Here is a 16443-nt window from a genome sequence, read left to right on the forward strand (position 1 = left end):
GCACTGGGTTAATGTGGTGGATGCAGGGTCCACAGGGGACAGCGGTGGTGGGACAGTGCTGCCTAGCCCACGGTATAGGAAACAGTTGGCTGTAGGCGTTCGACCCTCCTCCTCCTCCTCCAGAAGCGAAAGCTCATCCACAGAGCGCAGTCGTACGAGCACTCCATCTGCAGCTGCCACTGTTGCACACGATGTGTCCCCCTTTCGAGCAGCTAGTGGAAAGCGTCAGCAGGCTGTGTTGCAGATGATGTGTTTGGGCAACAGACACACCGCCGAGGTGCTGGCCGAGTACTTGAATCGACAAACTGAGTCATGGCTGGGCAGTGTACATCTTGAGGCAGGCAAGGTAGTTAGTGATAACGGCCGTAATTTTGTGGCAGCCATAGCCCTTTCAAAACTCAGCCACATACCTTGCTTGGCTCACACCTTGAACCTGGTGGTGCAGTGCTTCCTCAAAAATTATCCGGAGTTAACAGCCCTGCTCCAGAAGGTGCGAAGACTGTGCACGCACATCCGCCGGTCGCCTGTACACTCCGTTCGTATGCAGAAGCTGCAGCGATTGCTCCACCTTCCCAACCACCGCCTCATTATCGACATTGCAACAAGGTGGAACTCCACCCTGCACATGGTAGAGTGGCTGTGCGAGCAGAGGCAGGCCATAATGCATTTGTGGGAGGATACACGGCCAGGCACTTTGAGAGCAGATATGGAGTTGACAGGTGTGCAGTGGTTGAAGCTGAAAGACCTCTGTAAAGTCCTTCAGTGTTTTGAGGAATGCACATGGCTGGTAAGCGCAGACGACGCCATCCTAAGCATGAGCATCCCACTTATACGTCTGCTCATGCAAACTTTGACGCACCTTAAGGAGCAGGCGTCTGCAGCCAATGTTGATGAGGAGGAAGAGGAGGAGGGAATCCTTGATGACATTCAACCATTGTCTGCTCAGGGACCTCTCCTGGACGAGGTGGAGGAAGAAGAGGAGGAGGAGGATGATGATGGGGATGATTACTTAGGGGAGGAGGATGCATCTCGTGGGGCAAGTGAAAATGTTGGCGTGGCAAGGTCTGGTACAGGGTTTGTGCGTGACTGGAGGGATGTGGATTTGCCAGAAAGTGCTCCTCCACCCAGCACTCGCAGTGAATCATTGACACCGGGAACATTGGCCCACATGTCAGATTATGCCTTGCAGATCCTAAAAAGGGACCCCCGCATTGCCAAAATGATGAACGATGATGACTACTGGTTGGCCAGCATCCTGCATCCACGCTATAAAGGCAAATTACAAAACATCATGCCACAGGAGAACCTTGACCTAATATTGGCTAATAAACAAGCAACTCTGGTAAATCGGTTGCTTGAGGCATTCCCAGCACACAGCAGCGGTGATGGTTCTCACACGAGCCGTACGGGCCGGGGGCAGCTTGGCAGAGGTGTTCGTGGTGCACACAGCAGAAGTGGCGTTGGAGACAGGGGTTTCATGACAATGTTGTGGACTGATTTTTCAAATACCGCTCACACAACTGGTAATACTGCATCGATGGAAAGTGACAGGAGACAGCAGTTGTCAACTATGGTTACAAACTACTTTTCCTCCCATATCGATGTTCTCCCACACAGGTCATTCCCCTTTGACTATTGGGCCGCTAAACTGGACACCTGGCCTGAATTGGCCCAATATGCCTTACAGGAGCTCGCTTGCCCAGCTGCAAGTGTGCTATCGGAAAGAGTCTTCAGTGCAGCTGGATCAATCCTGACAGAAAAAAGGACCCGTCTGTCAACCCAAAATGTGGATGATCTAACCTTCATTAAAATGAACCATGCATGGGTTTCCAAGGATTTTGTCCCACCTTCCCCTGATGACACATAGGGTGACAGAAAAATGGCTTGCTTTGGTCCACCTCTTCCTGGGACTTCACCTATTTCGCCTTTTGCATCAGCTGAATGTCCAACATCAACATATGCCACTTTCTAAAACTCCCTAACTGTGCTGCCTCCCCCCCATGGCCGGGGTCACCACCTAGCGCACGACACCGTGCGAGTGCCGTTGCCCTGGACAGGTGGGTAGGCCGACTCTTGGGCGCGGGCACTGGCACAGGGTCCCTCATAGTGCAATCAAGTGTCTCTGACGGTGGTGGTGCACACCCGCCGTCAGACACACCGCTGTACTATGAGGGGCCCAGTGCCAGCACCGACGCCCACGAGTGGGCCCCCCTTGCTTGGGCAGGGCCCCAGCATTTGCAATCTTTACCTCTCCCTGCTCCTCCGCTGTGTAATCTGGGCCGACAAATCCATACTGTGCCTGACACCGTCTGAGCCTGCCTCCTGATGTATAGACATATATTTTGAATGTGTACGCTATCCATACATGTTATCCGGGGATACGGTACCCTTTCTAACCTTTGTGCAATCACGTGCAATCCATACTGGGTCTAACACCGTCTGAGCCTGCCTCCTGATGTATAGACATATATTTTGAATGTGTACGCTATCCATACATGTTATCCGGGGATACGGTACCCTTTCTAACCTTTGTGCAATCACGTGCAATCCATACTGGGCCTAACACCATCTGAGCCTGCCTCCTAATGTATATTAATATATTTTGAATGTGTACGCTATCCATACATGTTATCCGGGGATACGGTACCCTTTCTAACCTTTGTGCAATCACGTGCAATCCATACTGGGCCTAACACCGTCTGAGCCTGCCTCCTGATGTATAGACATATTTTGAATGTGTACGCTATCCATACATGTTATCCGGGGATACGGTACCCTTTCTAACCTTTGTGCAATCACGTGCAATCCATACTGGGCCTAACACCGTCTGAGCCTGCCTCCTGATGTATAGACATATATTTTGAATGTGTACGCTATCTATACATGTTATCCGGGGATACGGTACCCTTTCTAACCTTTGTGCAATCACGTGCAATCCATACTGGGCCTAACACCATCTGAGCCTGCCTCCTGATGTATAGACATATATTTTGAATGTGTACGCTATCCATACATGTTATCCGGGGATACGGTACCCTTTCTAACCTTTGTGCAATCACGTGCAATCCATACTGGGCCTAACACCGTCTGAGCCTGCCTCCTGCTGTATAGACATATATTTTGAATGTGTATGCTATCCATACATGTTATCCGGGGATACGGTACCCTTTCTAACCTTTGTGCAATCACGTGCAATCCATACTGGGCCTAACACCGTCTGAGCCTGCCTCCTGATGTATAGACATATATTTTGAATGTGTACGCTATCCATACATGTTATCCGGGGATACGGTACCCTTTCTAACCTTTGTGCAATCACGTGCAATCCATACTGGGCCTAACACCGTCTGAGCCTGCCTCCTGATGTATAGACATATATTTTGAATGTGTACGCTATCCATACATGTTATCCGGGGATACGGTACCCTTTCTAACCTTTGTGCAATCACGTGCAATCCATACTGGGCCTAATACCGTCTGAGCCTGCCTCCTGATGTATAGACATATATTTTGAATGTGTACGCTATCCATACATGTTATCCGGGGATACGGTACCCTTTCTAACCTTTGTGCAATCACGTGCAATCCATACTGGGCCTAACACCGTCTGAGCCTGCCTCCTGATGTATAGACATATATTTTGAATGTGTACGCTATCCATACATGTTATCCGGGGATACGGTACCCTTTCTAACCTTTGTGCAATCACGTGCAATCCATACTGGGCCTAACACCGTCTGAGCCTGCCTCCTGATCTATAGACATATTTTGAATGTGTACGCTATCCATACATGTTATCTGGGGATACGGTACCCTTTCTCACCTTTGTGCAATCACGTGTAATCCATACTGGGCGTGAGAACGGCTGGCGAGCTGTTAAGCAAGCTACAGCACCTGTGGTTTGCACACGTAAGTTTTTCATTTTTTCAGGAATGACGGTTAGGCCTAATTCCGGAACTGCGGTTGACCTGCACTTACTGGGAAATCATCGTTCGCGGGTAATAATTGTAATCACAGATCCCCATCACTAACGTTGTTCAGCGGGTTATCTGCACCTGTAAGCGACAAACGCTGGCCTTTTCAGTGTAGCGCACATGCAGCCATGGACATGTAAGGGCATGACACACCAGTTATTGGCCAATCTCATGTGCCAGAGCCTCGCGTGTCCCTCTAGTAAGCCGGACTCGGACCGCGGGGCATGACGGAGTCTCGTTCGTTAACGGAATTAAGCTTGCAATGTGTGCATCTGTTCTGTAGCTGGCATGGTTGAGGTTGCCCGTGTTGAGTCAAATTACGCAGTAGGCTCCACTCCTGGTGGTGCCCTTCTGGACATTCCTTTAAGGTTCAGCTTTGCAACCATACTGCCCACGTAAAACAAACACTATGCCTTCATGAACGCTGTTTGGAGGGTCATGACTCGTGGGAATAACGCCGCCCAATCAGTTAACCTGCTAGAGAGATCCTTCGTTGCTCCCAAGCATGACATCACACTCCCTAGGAGGAAGGTAATGCCACTGTGGCGACCGTACTCCTGGGGGCGACACAAGTGCACTGATGCCCAGCCACTGCTCGATGAATCTGCTGGTACATTGACCCAGACCACTACATTCCCCTCGCACGCTACCCGGCCTGAATCTGACCCTGATGAAACTCAGGTTACCCTTCCCATATACAGTTCCATCTTACACGGTGACAAAGAGGAAGCTGCAGATGAAAGTGCAGGTTCGGCCCACCCGCCATCAGACACACCACCGTACTATCAGGGGCCCTGTGCCAGTGTCGTCGCCAACGAGTGGGCCCCCCCTGCTTGCTCAGGATCACAGCACTTGCAAGGTTGAAATACTGTGCAGTGAGATGGAAGATGGGGACGACGAGGAGTCCAGACTAGTACAGGGATTCCCTAGCGAGGAGACTTATTTCATTGTTTTCAATGTTGGGACAGCAATTTTTGGGGAGCACTATACTCTGGAGAATGATAGATGGGGCCCACCATACACTGGAACATTCCAAAGGTGGACATCAGACACTGGAGCAGCATTTACAGGGCCCATTATACACTAGAGCATTAGAAATGGGGCCCATTATGTTTGGAGCATTATTTGGGCCCATAAGACAGTGGAGCTTCATCCATGGGGACCAACATATACTGTAGCATTATGTGGAGCTCATCATATACTGTTTCAAACATTATATGGGACCAATGATTCTGTATGGAGAAATAGATGGGCCTCGTCATGAGATGTAAAAAGTGAAGTATTTTTCATTGTACTATACCGCTATTTCTCTGCCGTATCGGAGCATGATGAGTTGTGGTATGTGTTAAAGGGGCGCTCTTTCGCCCAGGGCACATGAAAACCTGGAGCCAGCCCTACCCCCCCACAACTTTAGCCAAATAACCCCCATTTTTCAGTGCGTAACTTGTATTATGAAGTTAATTAAGGTTGACAAGCTTAAGTAAGAAGAATTGATGCTTTTGGCATTCAAATGGGCACTGTAGGTGTGTTTCCTGTCCTCCTCTCACTGCCGACTTTTATTCCCCATTGACTTACATTGGGTTTCGTGTTTCGGGACGACCCCGACTTTTCCCTATAATCGGACGATCTTGCTCGACCCGACTTTTGGAAAAGTCGGGTTTCACAAAACAAAACTCGACCCTAAAAAACCAAAAGTCGCTCAACTCTATCCCCAAGTATTAAATCAACAAAATTGACAAATATGTAAGAACTTAGCTCATGGCCAATGAAAAATCGCCTCGACGCGTTTCCCTCCCGTAAAAGAAGTTCATCAGGAGGCCCATGATGTATTATGAATGCTCCCTCCGAGCATCAGATGTCATGCCTGGTTGCATGCGCATGCAAACGCGTACAAACGCATGTGTATGCGCACATATGCGCACCCTTGTTAAAGAATAGGGAAAAAAATGCATGCGTTTTTTGCGATAAAACACAGCGCAAAAAAACGCAAGTGTGAAACCAGCCCTAGAGACGTTTTGAACCAGTTCACGCGCCATGCAAGATTTTAAAATGTGTTCCCCATTACCATAGAAATTATTTTATATATTGGACATATTTTATTTAAATGGGATCAGGGCTGGGAAAAGTGATTCTGAAAGGCGTTTTTTTTTACTTTGGTTTATTTTTTAATTATTTTTCTCATTGTCCTTTACTTTGCACATTTTGTGCTTATAAGAGATGAGCGAAAATATCAATGTTCGGTTCGGATTACGATCTCCAAATTTGCAATATTTGCCGATTTAGTCGTTGAATATTCATGGAACATAGCCAAATGCCATTCAAGACCCAAAAGCTGCCAAAACACATCAAATGACGGATAGACACCAGGGAAAGTGGCCCCAATTCACCTGTAGGTACGTGTGCTGACTGAGGGTTGGTCCTTTTTTCACCGCGAACAAGCTGGAGACAGAAACTGATGTGCATTCAACAGGTTCTCTTTTTTGGCCGTCCTCCCGATGACGACAGCAACACAACAGCAGCACGACAGCTTCTACGCACATGCCTGGGTACCTTTCACCTTCTTCTCTTTCCCTTACAGTGACGTCTCTCGCGGCTCTTTCACTGTGGCTGCCTTAGGCCCACCACCACAGCTCTTCACCTGTCCGAGTCCGTCCATCTGGTACCCCCGGGCTTCCTCTGTCCTGCGGCTCTCCTGTCAGGGCCACCCCCTGACCGTCTCTCATTCCAGTCCCTCCCGGAGTTCTTCCTCTCTGTCTCTTTCCTCTTCAGTCTCCTACTTTGCTGAACTCCTCCTCCTGGATGGGCTCCTTTCTGGAACTCTCTCTGCCTATTTATTCCCCTCCCCGGGAATTCCCCTCTAGAGAGCCCCTGTAACTCCGCCCACCATGACTATGCGGTTTCCTAGCCTTAAGCTACTGTTAAGCTTTTTTCTCACTGCTCTCTGTCTCCATCTTGTTGCCAAACTTTAGTACTGCACTGTCTCCCTTTCCGGCTGTTCTTGGTCTCCCCCTAGTGGTCAAAGCCCAGTACTTTACTACCTCTCACTGTCTCTAGCTGTCTCCCCACATACATATACACCAGGTCACGTCAAGTACTTTTACAGCACATCTTGCATTCACCTTCCTGCTGAAGACAGGTCTATAAGTCAGTCCACTTCCCTACACACCCACAGTGCAAATTGCAGCATGGCACTATAGCAATCAGCCATTCATGAGGCATCGTGGTCTGGTCAAGCATTTACAGCTTTCAATTGAACATCAAAGTAAGACGAGGTGGGTGAGAGATCAGTGTAGGCCTGCTGTGCTTGGAGCCCTGATACCATATACAATAGCTCAACCTTCTTTTATGTTGAGCCACACTCAGGTGGCACAAATATCAGTTTCTTAAACTACCATCATCAGAAAAATCAAAGGATAGTAGTAACACGGGTAATTGACTCCAAAGAAGTGGCAACACACATAAAGGAGATCCAACCAGGAGTCTACACATTTTCAAATATTAGTGGCAGACACCAACAAAGTGCCATCAATTTCACCACAGTAGAAATAGTATAATAGGGACAGACAGGTATTCTATTACACCCAACCCAGCAGATGAATACCCAACCAGGAGTGTTCACATCTCCAAAAATTATTGGCAGACACCGCCAAAGTGGCATCAATTTCACGAGAGTAGAAATATTATAATAGCGACTCACAGGTCTTCCACTATGCTCAGTCCAGCAGATGGACACCCAACCAGGAGTGTTCACATTTCCAAAAATTATTGGCAGACATTACCAAAGTGGCATCAATTTCACCACAGTATAAATAATATAATAGGGACCGACAGGATTTCCACTACACCCAAGCCAGCAGATGGACGCCCAAACAAGAGTGTTCACATTTCCAATAATTATTGACACATACTACCAAAGTGGCATCAATTTCACCACAGCAGAAATAGTATAATAGGGACTGAATTCAGGCTATTCGTTAATTGGTGAGTACTGTAATTTGGTATTCGGCTCAGTATATTCAAGTGACCCACCCAGCATGTTTGGCACTTTATTTGCAGCCAATGAACATGTTGGGCTGGCTTGCCAATCACAGTAATGCCGGCGCCATCTTTGATGTGGTACTACTGTGATTGGCTGGCCTTCCAGCATCATAGGGACTATTTAAAGGCTGCTGGCGCCATTTTGCACACAATGCAGCTGGAAACAGCCTAGGGAGAGCATAGTTTGAGCACAGGGAAAGTGAAAGTAGTGAAGGGAGAGTGGTAGGAGTTTATACTGAGTGTTTATTCATTCCAAAAAGTTCTTTTAAGAGCTAAAGACTGTCAAGATTACTTTTTTTTGTTTGTTAGGTGGGGATATAGTAGTGAGAGATTTAAAAGTAGGGAGGGTGTGTGAAAGTGAGGCACCTGGGTGTTCTGATCATTGCCATTACATGCTGCAGCTCTCTGCTATTTTCCACTAAAATGCCTAATATTTGTCTAGGAGTTGTACGACGGGCGCAATAAGGGTAGAGATAATCGTACATCACAATTTATCAGGGGCAATAATTTTCATTACTCCGCATTTGCAGTGTTATTGCAAGCCGATTGCCAAAATATATTAGTTTTCTATTGTTCTAAAAAGTAGCATATCTTTATCTACCAGTTGTACGACTGACACAATATGGGTACAGATAATCTTATGTGACAATTTAGCAGGGGCGAAAATCTTCATTACTCCGAATTTGCAGTGTGTCATCAAGCCGATTTAAATTTTTTTGTGGGTGCGCAATACGGATACAGAAAATCGTACGTGACAAATTATCAGGGGCAATAATCTTCATTACTAAGCATTTGCAGTGTGTTAGCAAGGTAATCGATAGGAAGTACAAGTTTCACCATTGCACAATGTGCCAAGTTTTCACAAAGTACAAAACATTACCCACGTGGCGTATACATACATGACCACTAAGTACTTGTTGCAAAAGCAGGAGGAGGAAGTGATTTCATGAACAAAATAGGTTTGGATGGTAAGGGATGGATATTAAGACAACTTCCCAACAAAAAAACATTTGGGTTGCTTTCACATTAGGTTGCTGTCAACCGTAGGGCTCACAATGTCGGAGGAAATCCAGCCATATCTGAATTTTAGAAGAGTCAGCCTGTCTGCATTCTCTATTGACAGTCGTGTGTGTCTATCCGTTATGATTGCACCAGCCAAACTAAAAACCCGCTCAGTCAACAAACTTGCAGCAGCCCATGGCAACACCTCCAAGGGGTTAAAGATAGGTCTGGCCAAATGTGGAGCTTGGATAACCAATAGTTAAAGGACACTGAAGGATAAGGAAGGATGCTGGTATGGTCACTTAAGTATTCCTTCATCATCTTGGCCAACGTTCCCATCCTCGTCATAATTACACCCACAGATAGCCCTTGCTGATGTGATGGTCTCATGAAAATGTGTAAGTTGGTGGACATCCCCCTCCCGAGTTGCACCTGGTGTGCGTGGCCCTCCCCTGTAATCCTTGTTGGTGAACATAGCCGGTACCTCTGCCAGCAGCATTATCTGGGGATAATCTTTTTAGCAAGTGTTCCACAACGGCCCTTGACATGAGAGAAGCAAAATTACTCCTTGTACCATGGGTCAAGAAAGGTGCACAGCCAGTATTTCATGTTGGATAAAATGTGTTTCAAGCAAGGGTCTTGGGAAAGGCATCTGGACATGATCATCCTCTCCTCCTCATGATGCATAGCCTCTTCCTCCTTCTCCTCTTCAGGCCATCCATGCTGGACAGGCTTGAAGCTGAAATTGGGAGCCCCCTCTGTAGCACTCATACATACCCTCCGGTTCTGGGTCACAAACCCCTGCAGCGCACAGTGCGTGTGCTTGGGGGATTCATAAATCTGCAGTCACACAGAGTTATTGGTTTGGACCGGATAACCCTTTTATCATGTTTCACCTTAGAAGTCTCTTGAAGACTAATTACATGTATTTTTTAAATTTTTCTTCTTAATTAAGATCTTCCATGCCCCTTATCAGTTTTGCTGCTCTTATTTTTTCTTTTTTTTCAATTCTAGGGCATCCTTTCTTTGAACTGGTGCTCAAAACTAAACTGTGTATTCCAGATTAAGCCTTACTAATGTTTTGTACATTGGTAATATTACGTCCCTTTGCCTCAAGTGTGTATTTTAATATATGACAATATCCTCCTGGGCTCAGAAGCAAATGATAGACATTAATAATGTTATTTAGTCTGTGATCTACCCCCCGCCCCAGCAGCAAGCATGGTGGAGGAGTTGGTTTTCTCCTGTCAGATAATTGCTCTTTCACCCCAATCCCACTGCCACCCTCTGTTACCCTCTCTTCTTTGAGGTGCAATCTGTGCACATCTTCTCCCCCTCCAACCTCCAAATAAGGCCAGTCACCACCTTCTTTGACCACTTCACCACCTGGCTACTTCACTTCCTTTCCACTGACATCTCCACTATCATCTTGGGTGACTTCAACATTTCCATTGACACTTCCCTCTCAGCTGCCACTAAACTTCTATCCCTCACTTCCTCCTTCCGCCTCACTCAATAGTCTTCTGCAGCCACTCACAAAGATGGCCACACACTGGACCTCATCTTCACCCGCCTCTGCTCCCTATCTAGCCTCTCTAACTCATCTCTTCCTCTTTCTGACCACAACCTACGTACATTCTCTTCCCTCTCCTCTACAGGTCCACAATCCCAACCCCAAAAATTTGCACACCCTCACAGAAATCTTAAACACCTCGATCTACACTCACTGTCTGAATCCATCCTCCCTCTTAAAGACATAAGTTCCCTACACAATGTGGATGCTGCTGCCACTCTATATAACACAACAATAGCTGTAGCTTTGGAATCAGTTGCCCCTCTCACACATAGCAAAGTTCGCAAATTCAACAAACAGCCCTGGCACACCAGCCTGACCAAATAACTGAGGCGAGCTTCCAGGGCAGCTGAGCGGAGATGGAAAAGATCCCACTCCAATGAGGACTTCATCGCATTCAAACAGTCCCTCACTACTTTCAAGGCCACACTCGCTGCAGCAAAACAAACCTACTTCTCATCTCTTATATTCTCCCTGTCTCACAACTCTAAACAGTTATTCAACACCTTCAATTCTCTCCTGCATCCTCCAGCACCTCCTCCCTCCCCACTCATCTTAGCTGAAGACTTTGCCTCACTTTTCAAGCTGAATATTGATAACATCAGAGACAGTTTTGGTCGACAACCCCCAGAGCCCTTCCTCCTAACTGGCCAGCCCTCCTCCTCCAAAACCAACTTCTCCACCATTACAGAAGATCGACTCTTAACTCTAATCTCAAGATCACATCTCACCACCTGTGCACTTGACCCGATCCCATCCCACTTCATCCCAAACCTCACCACAGTCTTCTTCCCAGCCCTAACACATCTCTTCAACCTATCACTAACAACTGGGGTTTTCCCCTTTAAACATGCCTCAATCACACCTATCCTCAAAAAGCCCTCTCTGTATCTAGCTATCACCCTATATCACTTCTCCCCTATGCCTCAAACCTGCTCTTCTCCATTTACACCTTCGGCCTCGCACAGCTCACAGAATTTCACAGCTTTCAGTATCACCTCTATGCTAATGACACACAGATCTACATCTCTGGACCAGATATCATCTCCCTACTAATCAGAATCCCTCAATGTCTGGCTGCTATTTCATCGCTCTTCTCCGCTAGATTTCTAAAACTTAATATGAATAAAACAGAATTCATCATCTTTCCCCCATCTTACTCAACCCCCTCAAACAAATCCATCCATTAAAGTAAATGGCTTCCCACTCTCTCCAGTCCCACAAGCTCGCTGCCTCAAAGTTATCCTTGACCCTGATCTCTCTTTCAAACCACATATACAAGCTCTTGCCACTTCCTGCCGACTTCAACTCAAAAATATTTCACAGATCCCTACATTCCTCAGCCAAGAATCTGCAAAATCCCTAGTCCATGCCATCATCATCTCCCGCCTTGACTACTACAACCTCCTGTTCTGTGGCCTCTTCTCTAACACTCTTGCACCCCTCCAATCTATTCTAAACTCTGCTGCCCGACTAATCCACCTGTCTCCCCGCTATTCTCCAGCCTCCCCCTCTGTCAATCCCTGCAGTGGCTCCCCATTACCCAAAGACTCCAGTTCAAAACCCTAACCATGACAGACAAAGCCATCCACAACATGCGTTCTCCATACGTCTGTGACCTCATCTCCTGGTACTTACCTGCACGCAACCTCCGATCCTCACAAGATCTCCTTCTCTACTCCCCTCTTATCTTCTCTTCACACAATCGCATGCAAGATTTCCCCTGCACATCCCCCCTACTCTGGAACTCTCCACCACAACATATCAGACTCTTGCCTACCATGGAAACCTTCAAAAAGAACCTGAAGACCTACCTCTTCCGACAGGCCTACAACCTGCAGTAACCACCAATCCACCAAACCGCTGCACGACCAGCTCTACCCTCGCCTACTGTATCCTCACCCATCCCTTGTAGATTGTGAGCCCTCGCATGCAGGGTCCTCTCTCATCCTGTACCAGTCGTGACTTGTATTGTTTAAGATTACTGTATTTGTATTTATTATGTATACCCCCCCTCAGATGTAACGCGCCATGGAATAAATGGCGCTATAATAATAAATAATAATAATAATAACCTACAAGTACACCAAGATCCTTCTCTTAAAGTGACTCTCCTAGTTTTACTCCTCTTAAAACATATAGTGCCCATATATTATTAGTGCTCACAGGTATAACTTTACATTTATTCACATTTAACCTCATGGATGCTTAAACACTCATTTTGTCCACATCAGATTGTAACATATGAACATCTTGCATAGACTGCACTATAATGAATAGCTTGATGTCATCTGCAAAAATGGAAACAACACCACTAAGCCCGTCTTTTATATCATTAATAAATAAGTTGAATAATAGCACTGAACCTTGGGGTGGGCATTTATAACCGGGGAATACTCATAGTCCAATTACAATTTACCCATTAAGTGTCTATTTGGAACATTTTCAAATGATCTTGCAAAGTAAAAAAACACTATATCCACAGCTACACCTACGTTGAGGATACTACTCACTTATTTATAAAATTTTTTCCAGTTTATTTCACAACATCTGTCTTTACTAAAACCATGTTGGCTATCCCTTGTAATATTATCTATCACAAAATATAAAATTATCCTGCAACTAATGGAAGAATTTTATCTTCTAACCAAGACTTCAGACAATATCTGAGTAGGTAAATATATTATTATAATTTATTTTTAGAGTACCATTGATTCCATGGTGCTGTAAATCTCCTATAATCACTTCCAAACCAGCCTGTACAGCCATCTTTTCAACTCCTTAATGATATTGGGAGAAGGTCAAAATATAAATAAAGCACTATAGCTGAATGTATTGTTTCTGCAATCTGAAATGGGCTTGGATCATTGCTTTTCTCTAGGATATTAAGGGTAGATAGTAGAGATGAGCAAATATTTCAATGTTCGGTTTGGCTCAAGATCGCCGAATTTGCAATATTCGCCGATTCAATCGCTGAATATAGCTGAATATTCACAGTACAAAAGCAGGTGTTTGCAACGCTACTAAAAAAACAACAATATACCATACCTGTCTGTCGTTCTGTCCCATGCTGTAATCCATATCTGGGGGATTAATAGTTTTCAACCTGGATGGTGCGAAGATGCGACCCTCCAGGCTGAGAACCACTGTTGAATGAGCTGCTGAAAGCGCAACCAGAATGGCTAGCGATGATGTCATTGAGGTTACCTCAGGTCACCGAGGCTGCGTTCCCAGCAGGGCTGAACTGCCGTGACCTCAGCACTGTGGGAAAAAGTCAGTGATGAGGTCACCGCAGTTCAAGCTCAGTGACTTCACAGCAGATCACCATGAAAATTTCCCACTGCGTTCGCGCTGACATCACATAGGTGAAGTGAGATAATTGGCCGTGAACTCGCAGGACCTGTCAGATGGCACTGCGAGCAGGAGAACTTTTTCATGCTTGCGGTGGCCTCAGAGAGAGAGTAGCAATGTCTACTGGATGACAGGCTGCATGATGCGATCATGCAGCCTGCCATCTAGATGTAGCAGAGCTAGACCCATCATGGGACAAATGGATTATAATCATCTCTGCGGAAAGGTAAGGAATATTGTTGTTTGTTTCTTTACCTCTTTTGCAGATGACGTGGGTATCAGGGGAATAGGCAAGGTTGTAAGTATGGTTTAATTAAGATTATCAAAGGAGTCTGTGTCTTTCTTTCAATTAAAGGACTTTTATTCTGGGTGTCTGTGTTTTCTTACAATGTGACTATGGGATTAGTAATGGGGGCATCTTATTGACGCCTCTCCATTACTAACCTCGGGACTTGATGTCTCCTGACAATAAAAAGGTGACATCAACCCCCTCAACTATTACCCCACCTGCCACCGCTACAAGGCAAGTGGGAAGAGCGAGGCTAAGTGCCAGAATTGTCGCATCTAAATGTCCCATTACATTTAACGATGCACAAGCGATCCCAACCACAATATGACCCGGTCAGGATCGCTGGTGCATCTCTAAATGGTCACTAGTGAGCTGCCAAACAGGCAGATCTCACTAGTGATGCAGCAGCGGTCGGCGGTCGTTACTCACCTTTCAGACGCAGTGATGATGACCGTCTTCCACCTGCGTCCATGGCTCGCTCGTCGGCGACAGCAGGAAGCCGACGACGAGAAATGGACCAGGCCGATCTTGCGCAATCAGCGATATCCAGCGAGGAGCCGGGTCGGTGGTAAGTGTCACATATAGCGATATCGCTACCGATATCGCTGCTGCATCACAAAATTGGTGACGCTTTAGCGATATCACTAGCGATATCGCTATGTGTAACAGGCCCTTTAGAGATGTGCCTTTTCTGGGGCGGCTGAGAGCTGATATTTTTAGCCTTGGGGGTCAGTATCCATGTCCCCTTCCTAGACCATTAATATTAGCCTGCAGCTGTCTGCATAGCCATTGCTGGTTATTAATTATAGGGGGACCCAACATAATATTTTTGATGGTCCCCCATTTTAATAGCCAGTAAAGGCTAATTATACAGCTGTGAGCTGATATTAATAGCCTGGGAATCTTCATGGGTAATACCACCTTACATATGCCCCCGGCCATTGGCTTTGGCTCTGCTGGTTACAAAAACTATGCGGGAACCCACGCTATTTTTTTCCAAAAAATAATTTTTTATTAATTAAATGCATGTCCAGTAATTTGCACAAACACTGTACTAGTTGTATTTGTCACTGACATCTATATATCTACCTATTCTATTTGTATTTACTGTATGTAATCCATCTCTTCTATCCTGTTGACTTCTGCAGTGATTTTACAATACACGACAGATGAATTGCCGGCTTTTCTTCTATCTATCTATCTATCTATCTATCTATCTATCTATCTATCTATCAATCTATCTATCTATCTATCTCCATCTTTAGCTAGGCTGAAGAAAGGAAGGGAAATATGCCGAAACGTTGCTGCTAATGGATCAGTAAAGCCACGGTTTTTCACTTTAATTTTTTGGAGTGCTGCCTGTTTTTCTGATTTTCTATTTTGGAGGTTTGGACATCACCTTCACAGGTTTTATTGCACCCAGCGTCTTTTGGGAATGCTACCAAATTTTCTTTAATTATCTATCTATGTAATATATATACATATATATATGTGTGTGTGTGTCACTGACATCTACTGTATATATCTACCTATCCTATGTGTATATATCTATTCTATCTATTATAACCTGTCACGCTGTGATTTTACTGAATGTGGCACATGAATTGCCATCTTTTATTCTATCTTTTACCAAATGCTACCAACTTTTTCCGATTTTAAGAAAAATGCTCGTTTTACCGATCACGAATCCGAATGTACCATATTCGTGCCGAATTTATGTTTGGCAATCGTTTTTCAAAGTAGATAGATCTTATTTAGCATGGACAACAGAGTTGAGTGTCTCCTTATATCAGTGTTTGTGTGGTTCCCTTTAAACCAATGAACAAAATGCAAGCAAAAGTTAAACAATAATTGATACATTTTTATATGTTACTATACATTTTCCCCATGAGGTTAGTAAAAAAATAAAGGACAGAATTTTCTTGAGGTTAGTAAAAAAATAAAGGACAGAATTTTCTTTTGTGAGTCCTACCATTTTTCACTATTACTGACATGTTCATTCATCATATACGGTAAGTAAAGGCAACAAAAAAGAATATTTTTATAGTTTATTAGATATGTTCCTCTGGTAGGTTCCATTACTAATTATATGTCAAGTGATGCCATTAATGTATATATTTTTTGTTCAATCCCACTCAACCAATCAACTAAGAATAAAATAAATAATATGTACCATAAAATCCAGGGTCAGTAATTGGTTCAGTTAAGTCACCTAA

General features: G+C 45.2%; 1 protein-coding gene across 5 annotated transcripts in view; it reads right to left on the reverse strand.

Annotated features, from left to right (window-relative positions):
• NTRK2 (neurotrophic receptor tyrosine kinase 2) overlaps positions 1–16443 on the reverse strand; it is a 468765-nt gene that overhangs the window by 286658 nt on the left and 165664 nt on the right. For 3 of the 5 annotated variants that reach the window (XM_073546014.1, XM_073546009.1, XM_073546010.1), the window contains one exon: positions 16401–16439. The exons of the other annotated variants lie outside the window; for them this stretch is intronic. In XM_073546014.1, coding sequence (XP_073402115.1) covers positions 16401–16439 — 39 coding nt within the window. The remainder of the gene's footprint in view (positions 1–16400; positions 16440–16443) is intronic. 5 annotated transcript variants of the gene reach the window in all.

The sequence above is a fragment of the Dendrobates tinctorius genome, unplaced genomic scaffold (genome assembly GCF_039654945.1).
Source record: "Dendrobates tinctorius isolate UK_male_01 unplaced genomic scaffold, ASM3965494v1 ptg000144l, whole genome shotgun sequence".
In the NCBI taxonomy this organism is placed as follows: Eukaryota; Metazoa; Chordata; class Amphibia; order Anura; family Dendrobatidae; genus Dendrobates; species Dendrobates tinctorius.